The sequence below is a fragment of the Cuculus canorus genome, chromosome 26 (assembly GCF_017976375.1).
Source record: "Cuculus canorus isolate bCucCan1 chromosome 26, bCucCan1.pri, whole genome shotgun sequence".
Lineage (NCBI taxonomy): Eukaryota > Metazoa > Chordata > Aves > Cuculiformes > Cuculidae > Cuculus > Cuculus canorus.
In genome coordinates, this window is record NC_071426.1 from 3,342,168 (window position 1) to 3,363,951 (window position 21,784).

At 48.4% G+C, this 21,784-nt stretch overlaps 1 protein-coding gene across 2 annotated transcripts in view; it reads left to right on the forward strand.

Annotated features, from left to right (window-relative positions):
• Positions 1–333: 333 nt before the first annotated feature.
• Positions 334–21,784, forward strand: part of PPP2R2A (protein phosphatase 2 regulatory subunit Balpha) — a 40,490-nt gene continuing 19,039 nt past the window's right edge. The window contains exons 1-2 of one of the 2 annotated variants that reach the window (XM_054088938.1): positions 334–536; positions 4,558–4,632. In XM_054088938.1, coding sequence (XP_053944913.1) covers positions 530–536; positions 4,558–4,632 — 82 coding nt within the window. In that variant the 5' untranslated portion in view covers positions 334–529. Of the gene's footprint in view, positions 537–3,890; positions 3,943–4,557; positions 4,633–21,784 lie in introns of those variants that run through there. The other variant, XM_009568148.2, reaches the window with a different exon arrangement.

The following is a 21,784-nucleotide window of genomic DNA, read 5'->3' on the forward strand; positions in this document are numbered from 1 at the left end:
TCAGCTGAAAACCATTTCCTCTCACCCTCTCCCTTCCCCCTCTGCCCCAGAGCCCCTCCCTCAGCTTTCCAGAGCCCCTTTCCCTGCTGGAAGCCGCTCTGAGGCCCCTTTGGCTCCTCCTCTCCCCCCATCCCACCCCTCTCCCCTTTGGCCGATTCCGGCGCTGCGGATGACCCTCCGGGCGCTCAACCCCCCCCGCTCCCCCCATTCCCCCACAGACCCCACTACGGGTGGCAGCGAGGGCCACGCCGGATGACGTCACCGCGCCGCCGGCCGCCATTTTGGAGCGGTGCGCATGCGCACTGTGCCCCGCACGCGGAGGAAGGTGGGGGGGCTGTGTGAGGGGGGGCGGGAGCAGAGGCGGCGGCAGAAGCAGCAGAAGCGGCGGCGGCGGCGCGGTCCGATCCGGCCCCGCCGAGCAGCAGCAGCAGATCCTCCCCCTCTCCCGGCGCCATCCGCCGCCATCCGCCCCCCGGCAGCGCCCCCCCGGCCGCCCCGCCGCCCGCCGCGCCCGCCATCGCCGCCGAACATGGCAGGTAAAGGGGGGGAAAGCGGCGCCGCCCCCCGCCCCGCCTGCCCCGCGGCCTCCGGCAGCCGCTGCCCCGCGGCCCGGCCTGCCCAGCACCGCCTGGGCCCTGCCCTCCCGCACCCCCTGCCCTCCCTTCTCCCCTGCCCTCTCTTCTCCCCTGCCCTCGCCTCCCGCCCTGCCTTCTCCCCTTCCTTTTCCTCCCTTCCTTCCCTCTCTTCTTCTCCCTTTCCCTCTTTTCTTCTCCCTTTTCCTCCCTTCTTCTCATTCCTCCCTTCTTCTCTTCCCTCGCCTCCCTCCCTTCTCCGCTTCCTTTTCCTCCCTTCCTTCCCTCCCTTCTCCTCTTCCCTCACTTCTCCTCGTCTTCCCTCCCTCCCTTCTCATCCCTCCCTTCTCATCCCTCCCTTCCTCTCCCCTTCCCTCCCTCCTTCTCCTCATCCCTCCTGTCTTGTCCCCTTTCCTCCTTTCTCCCTCTCCCTCCCTCCCTTCTCCTCTTCCCTCCCTCCCTTCTCCTCATCCCTCCCTGTCTTCTCCCCTTCCTTTTCCTCCCTTCCTTCCCTCGCTTCTTCTCCGTCACTTCTTCTCCCTTCCCCTCCTCCATCCCCTTCCCCTCCTCCATCCCCTCTCCCTTCCCTCCCTCCCTGCCTTTTTCCTTTCCTTCCTCTTCTCTCTCCTCCCTCCCATCTTCTTCCCTTTCCTCCCTTGCATCCCTCTCTTCCTTCTTCTCTTCTTTCCCCCCCTTCTGGGAATTCCTGCTCTTCCCTCACTTCTTTCCTTTCCTTCCCTCACTCCCTTCTTCCTTTTCCTCTCTCCCTTCTTCTCTTTCCTTCCCTCTCTCCCTTTTTCCCTTCGCTTCCGCCCCTCCCTTCCTTCTCCCTTCCCTCCCTTCCTTCCCTCCCTTCCTTCTCCCTTCCTTCCCTCCCTTCCTTCTCCCTTCCTTCCCTCCCTTCCTTCTCCCTTCCTTCCCTCCCTTCCTTCTCCCTTCCTTCCCTCCCTTCCTTCTCCCTTCCTTCCCTCCCTTTCCTTCTTTCCCTCCGTCCCTCCTTTCCTTTCCTCCCTCCCTTTTTCTCTTCCTTCCTCTCTTCTGGGAATTCCTGCTCTCCTTCCTTCCCTCTCTGCCTTCTCCCCTTCATTTCCCTCCCCTTTACTTCCTTCCCTCCCTTTCCTCCTCTTCCACTTCCCTCCCTGCATTCTCACCCTCTCTCCTTCCTTCCCTTCATCCATCTTTCTCTTCCGTCGCCGCTCCCGGGGGTCCCTGCTCTCCTTCCTTCCCTCCCTGCCTCTTTCCTTCCCCTCCTCTCTCCTTCCTTCCTCCCCTCTCTTCTCCCTTCTTGTTTTCCATCCCTCCTTCTGGGAATTGCTGCTTTCCTCCCTTCCCTCTCTGCCTTCTCCCCTTCCCTTTGCTTCAATTCACCAATACAAATCTTCCTGTGTGTTTTTTCCCATTCCTTCCTGTGTTCGCTCCCCATTTTGCATCTCCGGGTGCTCTTGGTAGAAGGAGGTTTGGATGCAGAAGGTTTCTTTTCCTTCTCACTTCCCTTTGCCGTTTCTTAATTTGGAAACCTCTTCATCTCCCTTTCCTGCAAATTAATTCTCTTTTCAGCGCCGGGTTTTTGAGGCGGGAGAGGCTCCGTTAGGAATCGTAGAATCATGGAATGGGTTGGAAGGGTCCTCAAAGCCCATCCAGATCCACGGATAGGGACACCTCCCGTTGGATCAGGGCCTCCAAGCCCCATCCAACCTGGCCTTGAACCCCTCCAGGGATGGAGCAGCCACCGCTTCTCTGGACAACCTGAACCAGAGGCTTTTCCCTCTGCACCCGCACTCCACCCTTCTCTCTTTATCATATTCCGACGGGGAGGAGGAAAAAAAGCACCAATTTGATTCATTTCAAACGTATGAAAAATTGAATTTTAACCTTAATTAGAACAAGCGGTGATTTTTCCTACAGACCCTTTAAATGCTTGTGTGGTGCCGACAGCTAAACGGCAAACGAAAAGGCTGGAGAGAGAAAAGGGAACGGCACGGATGGGCTTTTTGGGGGAATAGTTGGAAGGGATGAGCTTTTTGGGGGGAATAGTTGGAAGGGATGAGCTTTTTGGGGGGAATAGTTGGAAGGGATGGGCTTTTGGGGGGAATAGTTGGGAGGGATGAGCTTTTTGGGGGGAATAGTTGGCAGGGATGGGCTTTTTGGGGGGGATAGTTGGCAGGGATGGGCTTTTTGGGGGGAATAGTTGGCAGGGATGGGCTTTTGGGGGGAATAGTTGGGAGGGATGGGCTTTTGGGGGGGAATAGTTGGCAGGGATGAGCTTTTTGGGGGAATAGTTGGCAGGGATGGGCTTTTTTGGGGGGATAGTTGGAAGGGATGGACTTTTTGGGGGGAATATTTGGAAAGGATGGGCTTTTTGGGGGGATAGTTGAAAGGGATGAGCTTTTTGGGGGGAATAGTTGGGAGGGATGGGCTTTTTGGGGGGAATAGTTGGAAGGGATGGGTTTTTGGGGGGAATAGTTGGAAGGGATGGGTTTTTGGGGGGAATAGTTGGAAGGGATGGGCTTTTGGGGGGAATAGTTGAAAGGGATGGGCTTTTTGGGGTGAGTAGTTGGAAGGAATGGGCTTTTGGGGGGAATAGTTGGCAGGGATGGGCTTTTTGGGGGGGATAGTTGGGAGGGATGAGCTTTTTGGGGGGAATAGTTGGAAGGGACGGGCTTTTGGGGAGAACAGTTGGAAGGGATGGGCTTTTTAGGGGGATAGTTGGCAGGGATGGGCTTTGGGGAATGGTGGAGATGTCCGTGGCAAACCTTTCCGGTGTAGTAGCAAAAACCATTTTACCGTCTCTTGCATAGATTGGGGCTTGTACTTCCCTCCACCGCGTCAGGTTATGCAGCCGGCGTGGCTGTTATCCTTCGGAAAAGGAATCAAGGCAAGCGGAAAATGCAGACTGGAAGTCTGATCGTATTCCAGCTCTTCCTTTAGAAGAAACCCATCCTCCTTTTTTTTTTTTTTTTAAGGATTATTTTGGGGCTTCTTTGATTTTTTTTTTTCCCACCCTTAGTGTAGAAGACGGAGGGGGAAAAATCCCTCCTGTATTCTTTATTTTCCGCAAAGCGATAGCCAACTCCTGGATTAACGTATAAATGCCATCTGTTGCTCAGCCGGTTCGACTTGTGCTGAAGAAAAGTTCCATTTTGATAGAGGCTTTCAGAGGAAAGGGAGAAAAAAAAAAAGAGAGGCAAACCCATTTTGGTCCCTTCCTGTATGTGCTCAGCCCCACCGTGATTTGCTCAGCAATGAAATGCAAAAGAAATGGGTGGTGATTTTTTTTCGCCTGTGTTTTGGTGCCAGAGTTCAAATGAATCACTGCCTTCCGCCGAGGCAGTAATGTTCCTCAAGTTTTCCCTCCGATCCGTTTTCTACGGTAGTAGAAACTTGTCCGATCGCTTTCTTTGCTTTTCTGTTCGGATTTGCTGCTTTTTTGTGGTTTTTGGTTTTTTTTTAGGGCTGATTATTTGCTTTTCGTTACTGCCGCGGAGAGGAATTGTGGTAAAAGTTCTTTTCTTTAGTACGTAGGTTCAGCTCAGCGTTGTCGCGAGAGAAGGAAATGGAGAGGGTGTTTGGTTTCTGGCGAGCGGAAAAAAACGGGTGTTTTCTATAAATAGCTTTTTTTGACAGTTCTGGTGTTTGTGTGCGCGTGTGCGGAGGGTTCTGGCTTGGGAAGTAGGAGGAAGCTTTGCGTGCGGGGAGATGATGCTCGTGTTTTAAAGTTAGCGCAAGCGGCGTTCCTTAATCCGTTGAGGGTTCGGTGAGGGAAGAAGGCTTTTCTCACTGCTTCTGCTTATTCCACTTCTTACCACCGCGGCTGCCAAACAGTTCATGGCACAAACAATACCAGAAAGGAAAAAGGTGGGGAGGGGCGGTTTGGAATTGTGTTGGGAAGAGGGGGGAAGTAGGCGTGCGCGGGCGCCGAGATCTTCGGTCGAGATCTATTGTGTTGCTGTAAGAGAGGCCTCACTTTTGTGATTGTGTTTTTCAGGAGCTGGAGGAGGAAATGACATTCAGTGGTGTTTTTCTCAGGTGAAAGGCGCTGTGGATGACGATGTGGCAGAAGGTAAGAGCGACGTTTTTTTTCACTGTTTTCTCTTTAAATCCCCAAATTGCATCCGTATCTCCCCAAAATACCCCAGCGTTGCTGTACGCGGCTTGAGCGAATCAAACAGACGTTTCACGTGCCTTTAGATACGCAGATTCAGGATTAAATTGTGATTTGAGAGTACCGTTCGCCCTTTGAAAGGGCTGAATTCAGGCTTTTTAAAATATTTTTTCCGCAGTTGTTGTTTTTCCTGTCGCTCAGCTCTTGATTTTGTGGTTTTTTTCCTAATCTGCGAACTGTGGTGCTGGAATTCCGCAGAGAGGTACTGTGAGAATTAATTAATGGCTGTACTCTTTGAAGATCTAAGTGCTAGATAAAGATCGAGTAATTCTCCCAATCTTTCCAGCTGCTGTTAAGCAGGAGAGGAAGAAATCCGAGTATCAGTGCTTGCCTAGTTACGAAGTAAAGCGATTTTGTGTTTGAATTAGTACTGGGAACTGCCTAAAACTTAAGCTGGTGGTGAGAAATGCCATCTTGTGCTAAGCTCGTTGCCTCTGGCAGCGCCTGCAATCGAGGTACTCGTTATTTTCTTTTCCGTGGGGTTGTTTGAGGAGTCCTTCTTTCTCCGTGCTGCGCTCGAGAGCAAAATTCCTGCTGCAATCTTTTCCGAGGGAAGTCTTATTGGCCTCGAAATGTCTCTGCCCACAAAGTCCCCTTTGCACAAGGCAAACCGTAAGATGATGAGTTAAACTTTCTCTTCTGCAAGCAGTTGACCTTCTCACTTGTGTAATTCCTAGGTGGGTTTTTTTCCCGTTTTTTAATGTATCTTTAATACACAATTGAGATTGATGTTGTATTTAGAAAAGCCGTAGCTACGATTTCCATCATTTTGCCGTTTGACGTGCGGTTCAAATTAACTTCCAAAGGCCAAAAAGATGGGTGGAAGTGCGAGTGACTTGTTTTTATTAGCAGCAGCGTGTGGCAAACGATGCGCTGTCAGAGACTCCTGTCATTTACCGGCTGAAAAATGGCTTCTGGAAACGAGAAAGCTGTAGCTGGTTTTATAAAGTTTAATTTTAACTTCTTCAGGAAAGATTATTTTAAAGCTTGAACTCAACACTACCGTTAAATGAAGTTTAATTCCTTCCCTGGCAGGCTTAAAATTTTGTAACCTCTGTTTTAATTACCTATCAAACTAAATCCTTAATTAAGTACAAATATTGAAGAAGTTGTGGTTGTGTCGGGTGCTCGCAAATAATTCTTCGTTAAAATAAACGTGTTGACGTGCACGGAATAGCAATGAACTTTCTCTGTGGGTGGTAGAGTGGCTTTTACAGGGATCTGGAAATGCAGAAGTCAGGAAGTAGTCTGTCTTTGGTTGTTGTGGGGCATCGTACTTCACGTTACGAAGGATGATTTGCCGGCCTTGTACTTCCTGACAGGTTAACGGTGTCGCTGGAGTTGGAGTGAGCAGAGTTCGGGGAAGGGAATTAACTCACCTCCGTTCCCTGAAGCCGATCAGGATGGCTTCCAAAATATTGTGAGCATGTCCGGTTTTGATTTTACACAAGGTGTAGCCTCGTGACCCAAAGAGAAGTTTGATTTCCTTGTCGGCCGTAGCTATAAACCCCAGGGCCTCTATGTACTGCAAAGCATCCTGGGCTTTAAATTCCTAGATCTCGGAGAGAGGTCTCGAGGTTGGTGTTCTTGATTGGAATGAATTTGTTGAGCTGAAATTCTCTCCTCTTCCTGTGTATTCATCTCCCGCCATTCGTGCTGGGAATAGTTGGAAGCCAGCTGCGTCATCAAAGTGCGAGTTTAGCCTCCCTGCGTTTCTTCACATTCGTTATGCCTCATACCGTCTCCCTGGGATGCTGCTGGAAGGGTTAACGCATCAAGCTGGGCACATTTTTCCTTTTATTAGCTGTATTTCTGGCTTTAAGGTTCGCTTGAGCGAAACAAGAGCCTTGTGTGGTTCTTGCAAAAGCCAAGAGAGCGGCTTTCCCTGCTCCTGGTCCCCTTGGAATACCCGAGGACGAGTTGGCAGCGGCTCACAGCGCAGTCTGCAGACCTTTCTTCCCTCCTTGCCCTTCTCTCCGCTTTCTTGTTGCGGGCACCGTGGGGAGAGCTAAAGAAAATCTCACTGCCTGAACCTTCAGGGATTGTTTCACCGCTGTGGTTGGACGTTAACAAGTGTGGGCTCTAATCAGGACTGATTTGTGCCGGGTGGTACCCAGGGCGTGAGGTTGAACAGCTTTAAAGCTTAGATTTTAAACGCTAACTTTTGTGAAACGCTGAAACTCCGCTAGAAACAAAGCAAAGACAACAAACCTGAAAGGAATGAGAGGTTTCGCTTTCTATTTTCCTCCTTTTCTGTCGCAATATTGCTCTTGGAACCCGGCTTAAACTAAAATAACAGAGGTGTTAACCCGGAAAACTGCGTCCGTGGAATTGCGTTAATCAGCAGAACGTGAAGCCGGTGGTCTCTACGCATTGCCTATAAAATAGAGCAGCGAAGAATAACGTTTCTAATAGGGTAATAGAAGCAGCAGCTTTCCAAAGGTCGCTGAGAGCGCCAGTGCGAATCTTCAGTGTATTTGAGGTCAGATCTGACCTCATAACCCTCTCGTGCTATGTATAACCTATAATTCTTCAGACACTTAGGCCGGAACAGCTGTCTATTACAAAGTCAATATTTGGTGGCTTTGATGGCTGAAAGGTGAACTCTGATACGCTCGAGGTTTAATTTTCTGGCTTTCCAAGCGCTGTGGGATAGATGGATGCGGTGGCGTTTTCCTTTGGAGCTAACGAGCGTGGAAGGGAAAGAAAGGTGAACGCTATTCCTAAGGCTGAGGAAAGAAGATGGTGGAGAGTTTATCTCCGCGGTCTGTGTTGTTGTGCTGGGGCAAAGTTTTGCTCGGATTATGGATGTGTGAGGAGCAGGACGCTGGCCTCGCCGCTCTTGGTATGTATGGAATTTATCCTAGGTTGTAAACTGTCGCCTGGCCCTGTCGGATCACACAATAAGCGCAGAAATCGAGTTGTAACTCGAAAGCGGAGTTTTGTCTCCATTATAATTGGGATCCTTAACTTTAAATGAGGGCAAAAGCTTTGCTGTTCTGTGATGTCGTGCGGAGGGACGTGGACAGGCTGGAGAAGTCGCGGTTGGGTGAAACTCATGAGGTTCAGCAAGGCCAAGGTCCTACACTTGGATCGGGGAAGTTGGTGGTTTCCATACAAGATGAGGGATGATGTGATTTGAACACGATCTGCTGATAAAACTGCCTCTTTTTTTGACTGGATCTTTGCTGATGGAGGCATGAGATGGCTCAAACTCTCTTCCTTCCAAAGCAATTGGTGTTTAATATCTTCATCAAGGATAGAGGCAGCGAGATCAAGGGCACTCTCAGCAGGTTTGCAGATGACACCAAGCTGAGTGGGGCAGTTGCCACTCCAGAAGGACGGGATGGCATCCAGAGGGAGCCGGACAGGCTGGAGAAGTGAGGCTGGAGAACCTCAGGAGGTTCAACAAGGCCAAAGGGAAAGTCGTACATGTGGGTGAGGGCAATCCCTGATTTCAGTCCAGGATGGGGGATAATGTGATGGAGAGCAGCCCTGAGGAGAAGGACTTGGGGTGATGGTGGATGAGAAGCTCCACATGAGCCGGGAATGCGCACTCGCAGCCCAGAAACCACCCGTGTCCTGGGCTGCATCCAAAGCAGCGTGGCCAGCAGGGAGGGAGGGGATTCTGCCCCTCTGTCCTCTCTTGGGAGACCTCATCTGGAAGGTTGTGTCCAGTTCTGGAGTATCTGTCCTAAAAAAGAAGGAGATGGAGGTGCTGGAGTGAGTCCAGAGGAGGCCACAGAGATGATCCGAGGGCTGGAGCACCTCTGCTATGAGGACAGGCTGAGCGAGTTGGAGTTGTTCAGCCTGGAGAAGAGATAGCTTCAGTGTTGAACAAAGCCATTATGTTGATAAGTCCAACGATCAGCTTATCAAAAGCATCTGTAGTATTTGGAATTTTTTCCCTTGTGCCATCACTGTTTCAGTGCAATTAAGATCAACTTCCCAGAAAGGCTCAGGAGCAGAAATCACTGTTTCTTCTTAGTGGAAGTTTCCTTTTCTGCAGCAGTTTCATTCGTTTAGGACTTATTTCTCCTCTTCGGCTGTTATGTTCTCCAAGATGTGGCGTAACGGCAACACCAGTTGAAAACAACTAAGAATTGTGAGTTTAAACTGTCTGAAAACTGGAACGAGTTTGTACTTCAGAACAAATTAAGTCAAATTTGTTTAATTACTTGGCAGGAGGAGAGACAAGCTGCTGTATCTAAATGTCCTTTCGAGTGTAATCCAGAGATACGTAGAAGTCTGATAGTCTGGGTCCAAGGCTGGGATCCAACAACATAAGTCCTCTGCTTAAACCCTGAGTGATTAGGGTTCATCCTAGACAAGCACTTTAACCATTTCATGCCCAAATTGCCTCGGAAAGAAATAACTGGAATATCCGCTGTGATCAGTGACGCTTTGTTTTGAAATCTGATGCTTAACCGCTCTGTGCTGCTTTCTTAATAAGCCATAACTTGTGTTTCTTCTTCTTTAGCCCAAACGTTGCCGTGGTCTCTTGAATCTGTGCAGACAAAGAGTGGGTGAAGTCGTGTGTGTGTGGTCAGAGAGATAACAAGGTTTAAGATTTGATTCTACTTTTGGTCGGGAGTGCTCTCTGTATTTGATTCTAGGTATTGTTAGATCTTTCAAGAGTAATTCCATGTTTATTTTCAGCAGTCTACAAATTGCAAAGCGATGATGGGAGCTGTTGTTGCTTCAGTGACGGTCGTTTCTCTCCAATGCCCGAAAATAGTTATTTCAGAGTAAGGAAAACCAAAGCCAGGAATGAGGACTGCTGTGAAAAGCAGTTTACCACCATCTGGAGTTCACAGTCTTCTCCTCCCTTAGCAGAAAGCTTTCTCTTCACCAAGGAACGTATCTCTAGCGGTGGATTAGAGCTGCTGAGCCTCCTTTAGAAAGCTGGTCGGCTCTGTCCTGCCGCGCTGTTATTCCTGGTGGAACACCCGGTTGTGTCGGCTTTCCAACAACTGATTAATAGGGAACTATACCTGCAGGTGGAGGGATATTGGGAAGAGAGCCTTCTGTCTCGCTGTGGTTGGGGGCAGGAGTCACAGAAGAGAAAAAAAGCGGCATCGTTCTGGAAGTCACGGGTGGGTTTTTAAGGGGCATTGATGGAATTTGAAGGGAAAATTCTCAGTGAGGAGTAGCAAAGGTGTGAGAGGTTGCAATGATAATGCTGAAAGATGGGATTTAGTTGGGGGAGGGAGATGAATTTGGGTTTTCGAAGGCTCTGGAGACATTCTGTGTGCTTATAAGGTAACGTAGGTTCAAAGGAGCGAGGACTAGAGACAGGTTTGGTTTTAAGAGGTGCTTTGAAACACACTGTAGATAAATAAGATGGCCCAGTTCTGCGTTCCTAAGCCTGCTGCCGTGTTGGAGCTCGTTTATCTTCATCCATTTGCAGAATGACTGTCTGGATCTAGAGAGAAAAGCAGGCTACTGTGTTCCGGGAGCTGCTGGTCTGCATTGACAAAACGAGCGCATTTCAAATGTGACGTCTTCCCCGAAACAAAGACCATTTAGCAAACAGGAAAATAGTGAGTGGCTGCTGTTCAGCTCCCAGAAGTGATTCAATGCTCTCTCTTGACGTGGGTCTGGTAGCTGGCGCGCTTCAGCTTGTCAGTCACGCTGACCGGTCTTGTTATGTTGCTTCTGTGCTGCTTTGGTATTCTGGGAATAATTTTTGGTTGAATTAAAAAATCAGTTGGGGAAAGGAGAAGGGTTTTTCTTGTCGTAAATACAGAGTTACGGTGTTGAAGCCATTGCGCTCCGGCGGTATGAATGGATGCAGCTTGGTTCTTGCTGTCAGTCCTGCTGGGTTACAGCTCTGGATCAGCTTCGCCAACCTTAATAGCTCTTAATTTTAAAGGTGCCACATAAACTCTTCTGGTTTGGGTACTTCTCCGCTAGAAACGGGGTTCTGTGGTAGCTGTAACTTCACAGAACGTGTTTTAGGAGGAGTAAAAGGAAGAATAAAGCTCCTTGGGGATGCAGCGCTGCAGGAAGAGTTAAGAGCTGGGTGTTCCTCGCTGTACGATCTGCCTGTTTTTTTTCCTTCTGTTCTCTTCTGACTTGCCTATTTAGGCCACGGCTACGCGTTTGGCAGCGATTCTCCTTAAAGAGGCACTCCTTCCCACTGTGCTGGCGCAAAGATTTGTGTACAACGCGGTGAGCGTGCGAGGAAGCTGATCCCGCTGAAAAATACTGAAAATCGTGGGTCTGACGGGATTATTTTTTAGCTGGAATGAGCTCTCATTTTTACATGCTCTGCGCCTGTGTGCCAGCACGGCATAGAGAGCGTTTGAGTGACTCAAAGGGACGCAAGGAACTGGGAAAGGTTGGTTTCTGTGGGACTTTATGGCCATTCGGTACAAGATGCTGATAGTTTGAGTGCTGTGCTACTGGAAAGGTTAAAATTGACCGATGAAAGGACTTCAAACCTTTGCTGCTCATCCTTAAGAGACTGAACGACACCACCGGCCAAATAAAACAGTGGGAGCTTTGCTGGGATCGTAGAATCACTAGATTGGAAAGGACCCACTGTGATGCTGTGATGAGGATCATCCCTGTGAGGTCTCATCTTTCCTTAGACCTAAAGGCTGAAGTTGGTCCAAGTCATAGAATCCCAGAATGGTTTGAGTTGGAAAGGACCCTAAAGACCATCCAGTTCCAACCCCTAAGTCTCTGCTTCTGTTGGAAACAAACGGAGCTGTGGCTTTTTCCTGGTTTACTTTACGGTGGGATTGGATCCCTGAACGTGAGTTTGTGCGGATGTGCAAACACTGGAGGTGCGGAGAAGGGGCAAACGCGTGCCGGAGGGTACGGAACCCCTCATTTGGTAGCAGCGCGGTTCTAGGTGGGTGTAAACCCATTGTCAAACTGCTGTGCAATTCACGGTTGTGCATTATTTCGAGGTTAACTATTGAGTAAACGTCTGAACAAACACAGGGACACACATTGTCATTTGTCACCGTAGCGTAAATCATCTTTTCGGGGTTTGTTTTGCAGCAAAACCAGTGCAGGTGGAAGGGGGATTCCTCCTTCGGTGTCCACACAGCAATAGGTGGAAGTGATGGTCATTCAGCGTTGTCACCAACTCTGTTAATCATAGAATGTCCTGAGTTAGAAGGGGCCCACAAAGATCATCGAGTCCAACTCCTGTCCCTGCATAGGACAACCCCAACATTCACACCACATTTCTGGAGGTGTTAAAATCACAGAGTCATCGAATCACCAGGTTGGAAAAGACCGCTTGGCTGAAAAGAGCTCTGTTAACATCTGTCCAGTTTCGTTTCTTGGAGGATGTTGTAGCAAAGAACACCGCTTAATTGGGCGATGGATTACTGACCGATGCCGTAGTGTAAAGCCCTTGAAAAAGATAATCTGGCAGACAATAATCTTCTCTTATCATGTCTTCTCGCTCTTAATATGATTTGAAAAATTGATCCCTTGTTTGGGGTTTTGATTTCACCCAAACTAATGTATTGTCACGCATTTAGATGCTGTAGAATTTGCCTTTGTTTCGATGCTCTTTAAGGGTGCGTACAATGAAATCCGCTCTGTGCTGCACCTCCTGCGGTAACAACATCAATTAGCGATGGTACCAAATTAAAGCTGCCACTTATTCTTTCCTCTTTAGGAAACACCGTGCTCCCAAAGCAATTTCATCCGCGTAAGATGCTTTTCTAACTGCCTTTAGGGTATTTTTCTGACCTTTTATTTCATATATTCAATGCTCCGCCATCTGCAGCACCGTAACAACGTCCACAATAACGTTAGGGTGGATCAAAAAGTTTTGCGGCGTTAAGTCAGCGTTCGGTAATTAAGTGAAATTGAGGTTTACCCTTCTGAATAAAATGGTGGAAGTGGAAATGATGGAAATGAATGAGAAGTCGCGGCATAGGAGGTATTCAAGACCAGCTTGGATGGAGCTTTGGATGGGCAAAACCAGATGGGCTTCGAGGTCCATTCCAACTCAAACCGTTCTATGATTCTGTACTGGAGGATGTCGCTCTGGGCAGCAGGTAGTGTCACAATGATGGCCTTACCTTGTTCTCCTCTGCGATTGGGAGGTTCTGGGTTGTTAATTTGCCTTTCTGATGAAGGCGCTGGCTAACGAGGTAGGCTGTTAATAGCTTGACTTCGTAATATTGCTGAAAATAATTATTTGAGGCTTCTACGCGCGACTGTGGCTCTGTTACAGAAAGAGAAGGGGCTGCAAGCTCTTCTCTTCTAACTTGTCATGCTTTTGTTAAGCACTGGAGGAGAAATCATTAATTTGCTCAGCCCTTCTTTATAAAAATGCATTTCCCCTCTAGCGATCCGCAAGCGATGGCACCGCGAAGAAAACCAGCGCATTTAGGTCTCCTGTTCAAACCCCGCAGGCGGTTGTGCCGGTATCTAATTTTAGAAGAAGATTTTAGGGTCAGGGGAAAAAAAAAAAAGGGTTTGAAAGAGTTGTGTTTGAAGAAAGATGGATTTCCCGGAGATATTGCATTTTTGCGTGCAAGTATTGCTCTTTGCATTTTTGATCGCTTGAATTCAGGCTCTGGGAATGATGTGATCTCCAAACACAGTGGACGCTTGGTTTTGAGAAGTTGGAAAAGGTAATTGCGGATATTCAGGAGCAGTTAAGGTAATTGAGACTCCGGACTAGATTTTATTAGATATGTTCTTGTCTGTTAAACACTGGTAGGAGCTGTTTTTTCCTTTTTTCCCTGATAAATACAAGAAGTACTCCAGGCACTGTCTTTTGATTCATAAAAGCAGTGATTTTGGCTTCAGCAAACCTTCTTCTACGTGGAAGATAAGATGATTTCTGGACGCTGTGACCTGTGCGCTCTTGGCTGTGGAGGGATTACTTTGGGACACAGACCTGAAGGAAAAATAACATCTTGAGTTTGTTGCTATCAGATTAATTTTATCCTCATCTGTCCAACAGTGTCAAACGTTTGTGGTGGAATAGGTGGTGGTGCTACAGGTCAAGAGGTGAATGATGTGATACTTTGGCGTTGTGGGCTCTTCCTCAGCCTTCTCGTGTTTGCGGTTGATCCGTCGTCCGGAAAACACTTGGAGTGAATCGAGATTCACGTTTAAGGACACCGCTTCTGAAAGGTCGATGTGAACAAACGGCGATTGAAGTTGAAGCCTGTAAAGCCTTTAATTAGATAGCGGAGCAGTGAGAAAACTTCATCGCTGTGCAGAGGGAATAGCGACTGTAGAGGTAACAGCGAAGCGTTCCGGAGCTGCTTTAGTGGAACACGGAACTGGCAGGAATAACCAAAACTTTAGGACTTTTTATATAGTCCTTTTGTCAATCAGTTCTTATCACAGCTTTGTGATTTTGGTTCGGGGTTTGGGGTTTTTTTAGCTGAATTTTACTTCTTTTCCTTTTTGTTTTCAAGCACTATCCTGGCTCTTTACCCCGGACCCTCGGGAAGCGATAACTCGCTCTTGGAAGCGGTGGGGCTGGTGACGTAGCCGTTCTGTCACTGGAGCAGAACACGTGCTGTGCTGAACCCAGCAGTTTTGTCTCTTAAATGCCTCAGAGGAAAGTGCAGGAGGGAGACGGAGAGCATTTAACCCAAAACAACCCACTCGGAGTTTCTTCATGTCACGTTGGCTCCCTGGAGCGTGCGCGTTCTTCTCCTTGACTTAACCTGGAGAAGTTCATACCGGAAGACATCAGCTTGTTGCTGGAGCATTCTCACCTTTCTGCCGTTTCCAAAAATCAGGGTCTTATGTTCTAAATCACCATCGACAGCTGCTATCAGGTCTGTTCCGGTGCTCGGTGTCGTTAAGCATCTTTGTCTTTAGGAGCAATAACGTGGCTGAGTGATCGCATCCTGTGTAGGAGCACTCCCGGCTTAATCTTTCCTTCAGGCTGGTCACTGTCATTTTAGAGTTGTCCAGAGCTGATGGCGTACGCAGCTCTCTTTGGTCTCTACTGTTGGGTTATATATTTGTTGGAATTCTTTCTCCAGAAGTTATAGTTACGTAGCATTCAACTGGAAGTTGTTTAGCACCTTCCCATTCGTGTTCTTCCCAACCAGTGTCCTCCGAGGCTCCTTCACTTCTTATCAGGTTTGAAGCTTCAATTTAAATTGAATTATCCTGCGGATTGGCAAAAAGGAACCCTGGAAATGGAAATAACTGGAAATAACCATCCAGAGCTGTTTCATCTGGAAGGTCCCCAAGTCGTTTTAACCCCTCCATGCCCTGTGTTCCCTCTCTGTAGGAGTGTTGTGTCTCTTCCCCATCATGAAGTTCCGAACCTTTGAAAAGTTACTGCTTTTATGTCTCATAAATAGAAGCATCTGCCTTCGAGTTGTCTGAACTTAACGATTCCGTTTTGCGTCGTTTAGAGAAGTGAGTGGTAACGAATTGCAACGTCCGGGCCAGAAACCAGTGGTGGCCTCTGTTTAATGATAGAGTAGTTTGGGTTGGAAGGGATCTTAAAACCCATCCAGTTCCAACCTCCTGCCGTTGGTAGGGACACCTCCCATTGGATCAGGGGCTCCAAGGTCCATCCAACTTGGCCTTGAGCCCCTCCAGGGATGGGGCAGCCACCAATTCTCTGGACAACCTGTGCCGGGGCCTCACCATTCCCATCATGGAGAAATTCCTCCTTATGTTTAGTCTAAATCTGCCCCTTTGCGGATTGATTTTAAGAAGTAGAGACATTTGTGCTCGGGCTGGAACAGAAACACGGGGAAATACTCGCCGAGTGGGGGAAAGTAAAGGAGGAAAACGGTAAAGGGAAGACTATTTAGGTGATTCCAAGTGCCGCTAAAAAATGCGTTCGATATTAGAATGAACTGATAAAGGAGTGAATGCCCGCAGTGAGTGGAGTAATGAGAAGGTTTTATTCCCCGGGCACCTGCGAGTCCGAGCTGTGCCTTCATCTCTGCTGGAAGCTCCAGTTGTGCTTGTGACCTTCACAGGCGCCGTGCGCTGGCACGCTGCCCGAAACTCAGCCCGTGACCGTGCCGCCTCCTCTGCGGTAGGGAAGAGCGATGTTTGCTTTCGCTTCTCTTCCTTAGGAAGAGGCACTTTACGCGTTGTCCGAAGCTCAACGCTCTTGTGTTCTACACGTGAAGATTAAAAGCCTCACCTTTCTGGCTTTAGCTTTTGCACCTAAAAAGAAAAGCTTTGGTCAAAGAATGTCTGAGAAGAGCCTGAAACAGCACGGTGGGTCCTGGGAGTTGTTTTTTATAGCTGCACCAGCACGAAGGCGCAGAATTCTGGCAGCTGATGGTGAAAGACATCACCGAACCGATGTTCTTTTAAAGTCCCACTACTAATTTTTTTCACTTGTGCTCTCCGTTTTGGACTGGCTGCAGCAAAAAGAGAAAAACCAGGATATTCCCGGTGCTCCTGATGCTTAGCGTTCGCAGTGACAAATTGAGGAAAGCATTGCCCGAAGGCTTCTGTTCCGTACAGGCAAAACAATAGCACAGTATGTTATTTCCAAAGATATTGTTATTTGCAAACAGAAAATGAGCCGCTGCCTCTGTGTGCTCCAACCCATTGGAATTCTGGCTGTGACTCCAGCTGAGTTCTTTCCATAAATAGCTCCGTACTCCTTGGGAACACAAACGAGCTCCTGCAAAGATCTACAGTGTGGTTTTCCGAGGGGATTATTGAGCTGATATTATTAGGGTGTGCTTTAGGGGTCGATGTGGGGAGCGCTTCTGTAGGCTGACGTGGACGGGAACGGAGAAGTAAATAGTTACGGATCCGGATTCGTTTTGAGGAGGTGTGAACCACCTGGCTTGAGCATAGAGGGGGGGAAAAAGGATAATAAAAATGAAAGTAGAATGATAGAATGCGTTGGGTTGGATGGGAACTCAAAGCCCATCCAGTTCTAACTCCCTGCTGTGGGCGGGGACGCCTCCAACTGGCTCAGGGGCTCCAAACCCCATCCAACCTGGCCTGGAACCCCTCCAGGGATGGGGCAGCCACCACTGCTCTGGGTGACCTGTTTGATTCATGGAATCATAGATTTATGGGATGGTTTGGGTTGGAAGGAACCTTCAAGACAACCTAGTTTCACCCCCTGCCATAGTTGAAAACTGGTTGGATGGCCCAGAGAGTGGTGGTCAATGGAGTTAACTCCAGCTGGAGGGCAGTCACAAGTGGGGTTCCCCAGGGCTCGGTACTGGGTCCAACCCTGTTCAATGTCTTTATCAATGACCTGGATGAAGGCATTGAGTGCACCCTCAGCAAGTTTGCAGATGACACTAAGCTAGGAGGAAGTGTGGAGCTGCCGGAGGGAAGGGAGGCTCCAAAGGGATCCGACCAGGCTGGATCGATGGGCTGAGACCAATGGGATGAGGTTCAACAAGGCCAAATGCCGGGTCCTGCACTTGGGGCACAACAACCCTGTGCAGCTCCAGACTGGGGGAAGAGTGGCTGGAGAGCTGCACGGAGGAGAAGGACCTGGGGGTGATGGTTGACAGCGACTGAACATGAGCCAGCAGTGTGCCCAGGGGGCCAAGAAGGCCAATGGCATCTTGGCTTGGATCAGAAACGGTGTGACCAGCAGGGCCAGGGAGGGGATTCTCCCTCTGTACTCGGCACTGGGGAGACCGCACCTTGAGTGCTGTGTTCAGTTCTGGGCCCCTCACCACAAGAAGGATGTTGAGGCTCTGGAGTGTGTCCAGAGGAGAGCAACGAAGCTGGTGAGGGGCTGGAGAACGTCTGACGAGGAGCGGCTGAGAGAGCTGGGGGTGTTTAGCCTGGAGAAGAGGAGGCTGAGGGGAGACCTTATTGCTCTCTACAACTGCCTGAAAGGAGGTTGTGGAGAGGAGGGAGCTGGGCTCTTCTCCCAAGTGACAGGGGACAGGACAAGGGGGAATGGCCTCAAGCTCCGCCAGGGGAGGTTCAGGTTGGATATCAGGAAAAAATTCTTCACAGAAAGAGTCATCGGCACTGGAACAGCTGCCCAGGGAGGGGGTCGAGTCATCTTCCCTGGAGGTGTTTAAGGAACGGGTGGATGAAGTGCTGAGGGATATGGTTTAGGGAGTGTTAGGAATGGTTGGACTCGATGATCCAATGGGTCCTTTCCAACCTGGTGGTGATTCTATGATTCCTGCTCGAGTTAATTTGCTTCCCCTATAATTAGATCTGTTTGCATTGTACAAAGGACAAAAAAAAAATCACAAGTAACACCGCAACGAAATTCAACACAATGCAAATATAACTTAACCCTTCATCATCTCTATCCGGGAAGACCGCTCGTAAATCAGCAGAGGTTTTGGTGGCTGAGCAGCGCTTCTGGGATGGAAACACAACTCGTGTGGCTTGTGTGGTACTGCTTAGTGCCGTTAACGTCATTAAAAGGGTTATATACGGTTGAAAGGCACAATCCTTGCGATAGCAGATGTTTGGAAGGAAAACTCCAAAAGAAGGAAGCTGTTTCTTGTGTCGTTGAGTCAAGTTATTGCTGCCTGTGGTAATAATTAAAGTGCTCCCTCTGTAGCATAAACGGTGGAAGCAAAGAACTCTGAGACTGGCAGCATCCAGCTTGGAGCAAAACGGAGGCTCCGCGTCCTCCTGGGTTTACCTTCCAGCTGAGATTTCACTTGGAGTTAAAAAAGAAGTGGTTTTTATGTAGAGTTTCATTGCTGCAGCACCAAAAAGAATGCGTTTGGTTTCCAATTTTTAGTGTATTTAAAGCAGTCCCAGAGGTTTTGGTTCTGTGAGCGTTCTGAGCTGTTACGAACTTTGTTGGTTGTCGAAGTTCTGAGACAGTTGCTGAGGTTTGGGGCGTCTTTCCTTGCATCTAAAGAGGAACAGTTTCCTTTTCCAGGATAACTGATACTGTGACGGGCGCATATCTGAGCCAGGGGTCTACAATGCCTGACGGCTTTTTATTTAGGAGGGAGTGCTTTCAAATGGAGTTACTTAGAAATGGAGTTACTTAGAAATGGAGTTACTTAGAAATGGAGTTACTCAAAAATGGAGTTACTCAAAAATGGAGTTACTTAAAAATGGAGTGACTTGACTTAGAAACGGAGTGACTTAGAAACGGAGTGACTTAGAAACGGAGTGACTTAGAAACGGAGTGACTTAGAAACGGAGTGACTTAGAAACAGAGTGACTTAGAAACGGAGTGACTTAGAAACGGAGTGACTTAGAAATGGAGTGGCTTGAAAATGGAGTGGCTTGAAAATGGAGTGGCTTAGAAACGGAGTGGCTTAGAAACGGAGTGGCTTAGAAACGGAGTGGCTTAGAAACGGAATGGCTTAGAAACGGAGTGGCTTAGAAACGGAGTGACTTAGAAACGGAGTGACTTAAAGGCTTCGTTGCGGTCGAATGCAGATCGATGGAGAACTCGGTGAGGAAGCCACCCTTCTTTTTCCTTTCCCCACCTGAAAATAGTTCCAAGTTCTCGCGCTGGGAGCTCTCGGCAGCTGAACTTTGACGTTGAGTGAGCTGAACCCCATGGTAGCTTGAAGACGGAGCAGTTGGCTGGTGTTTAAAAACGCTAAAACCTTGGAGTTGCCATTGATGCCGCTTGGTTAAAAGCAGAACAATTCTCTGGTTGGAGAGAGGGAAATTGGGAGACAGACTTGAGCTTTTTTTCTTGTGTAGTGTTGCAGTGGCTGCAAAGAATCGGCTCCAGGAGCGGCTGTGACCTTTTCCTCCTTGTTCGTAGTGATGAATAGACGTCGTGGTTCCACAGCCTGTGAGGTTTTCCACCCACCTTTCAGAGGTTATTTAAGTCGGGATCCAGGAGCGGCGCTGGATTTCTGCCACTTGTGCTCCTTGTGTTTATGATATTAATAAACTGGTGTCAAGTGTCCTGGGAACGGGCGATGGGAGTTGAAAGACCTTTGTTTCGGCCAACAATAGACCTGATTCTGTGTGAATAGGAAAAGCAAATAGGCGCTTCCTGTCGCATTTTAAGGAATACTGGAGTTTGGGGAAGCACGTGTGTAGAGATTTAAAGCAAATGCTCATCATTTGCCTTTTTTTCTTAAGCGTAATGTTCCCCGTGTGCGTTTATGTGTGTGTCTTTCTAAGCAATTCTGGCAGTACTGTGGTAAGAAAACCTATTGGTTTGAATGGATTCTTCGGGATACAAACTCTAAACCCACGTAGTGAAGATCTGGGAATTAGCTCTCTTCCTCAAGTTAAAATTTAGAGGCAATTAAAAATGCTGGGGTGATGCTTCGGGCCACCTTGAGGCTCAGTTGGTTTTCACGGTGTATTGTGGAAGTCTAAGACAGTGCTCTTTGTGATTTCAAGGCAGAGGACGCTTGTAGAGACTCCAGGGAATTCTTATCATGTATTAAATAATCCCTTATTGTTGGATTTGAGGTATTTTCAGGCTTGTGTTGAGTTGGACAATGGTTCTGCCGTGAACTGGTAATGTCCTCGCTGTGCAATTCCAGCAGATTGAATTATTTGGACAGTGATCATCTTGCAGAGGACCGTAAGAAGCTTCACGACACGCACACGGAGCTCTGGGATGACAAGAATCGTAGGACAGATCAGCTCGGGTGTACGTGGAAAACAGACCCTCGGAGGTCCTCGGAAGACGTGGGTGAAGGCATCTCCCCGAGGGTTTGGAAACGGCACTTAGAAACTACGGCTGATGTTTTATTGGTCTCAGCGCCATGTTTATAACATCAGCCGGTGCCGGAGTGAAGTTATTAGTTATTAATTAAATAGGTGGTGCCTAGGGGTGGTGTTTTGCTGTGTTTGCATCTGCAGCTGTGCTCAGTTTCCTGCTCCTCGGAAGGCGATCGGACCGACGGCTCCTTCCTCTCTTCTCCCAACAAGACGATGGTTCACTGCAGGGCGAGACGTGGTGCTGAGAACTCGGTTGGTTTGCAGCTCTTGGGAATTAAAGATGCTGCTTTGGTCGATTTATTCCCTTTTCACTCGGTGGGAGAAGGGAATTTGTCTATCGGTGTCCTATACGTCTGCTCTGAAAGGAGCAGCAGTCATGTCTTGTCTTCAGGTTTAAAAATAGAGCGTAATTAATCAGGGTGACGAGGGTTAATGATGGCTGTCCAGAAACCAAATAGTATTTGTTTGTATAGACAGAACATTCTGTTGCTGTTGTTATGAGTTTAATAGGAGGAGATTTTCCGTAGTAATTTTTAAAGCACTTTATTAATAAACTAATTTGGGGATTAAAACCAAAAACCAACCCCCAAACTCTTTAATTCTCTCATCAGATGAAATGCTTTCACGGTGCCGTTTGGAGGCTGTTTTCAGCTCACGTACAGTAACCCTATAGGATTCTTTGCTGTGGGTTTACAATGAAGTTCGGGTAAAAGGAGTTCGAGAATGCGGTGCCAGATGTGATGAGCAGAAATAAAACCTCTGCCATCGGGTTTCAATCCCTGTTGCTTCACCACTTCCATAGTGGATCTTTAAATCCATCGAAAGCGTGAAAATCTTTTCTCAAAGCTCGTACTAATTTAGAATGCTTTATTCCCTTCGCAAAGATCAAACTTGAAAGCAATTTTACGCAGTTTTACGTGGAAGCGTAGACCTTTGAGTTCACGTCAGCATGGAGCACGTCTGGCTGATTCCTGGTTGTCACCTGTTTTCTCCGCCACCGGTGTCTTGCGGTCGTGTGTCTTGGAGATTCCCGAGTTTCCGGCTGTAGCTGCAGGCAGGAAAACCTGTGGTTCGAGGTTGAAATCGGTGTCTTAAGTCCTAATGAACCGTGGGTGTAGCGAAAACCAGGCTGCTGAACACGACACGCGTTGGGGATGGGTCATAGCAGTTGGTGATCATGGAATCACCAGGTTGGGAAGAACCCACTGGATCATCGAGTCCAACCATAATGATGATGAACGTGCTGTGCTCTGTAGGCATCTCTGCTCATAGATGACACCAAACTGAGCGGGGCAGTTGCCACTCCAGAAGGACGGGATGGATCCAGAGGGACCTGGAGATGTGGGGCTGGAGAACCTCATGAGGTTCAACAATGCCAAAGGGAAGGTCCTACACGTGGGTGAGGGCAATCCCCGATTTATGATGGGAGATGATGTGACTGAGAGCAGCCCTGAGAAGGACT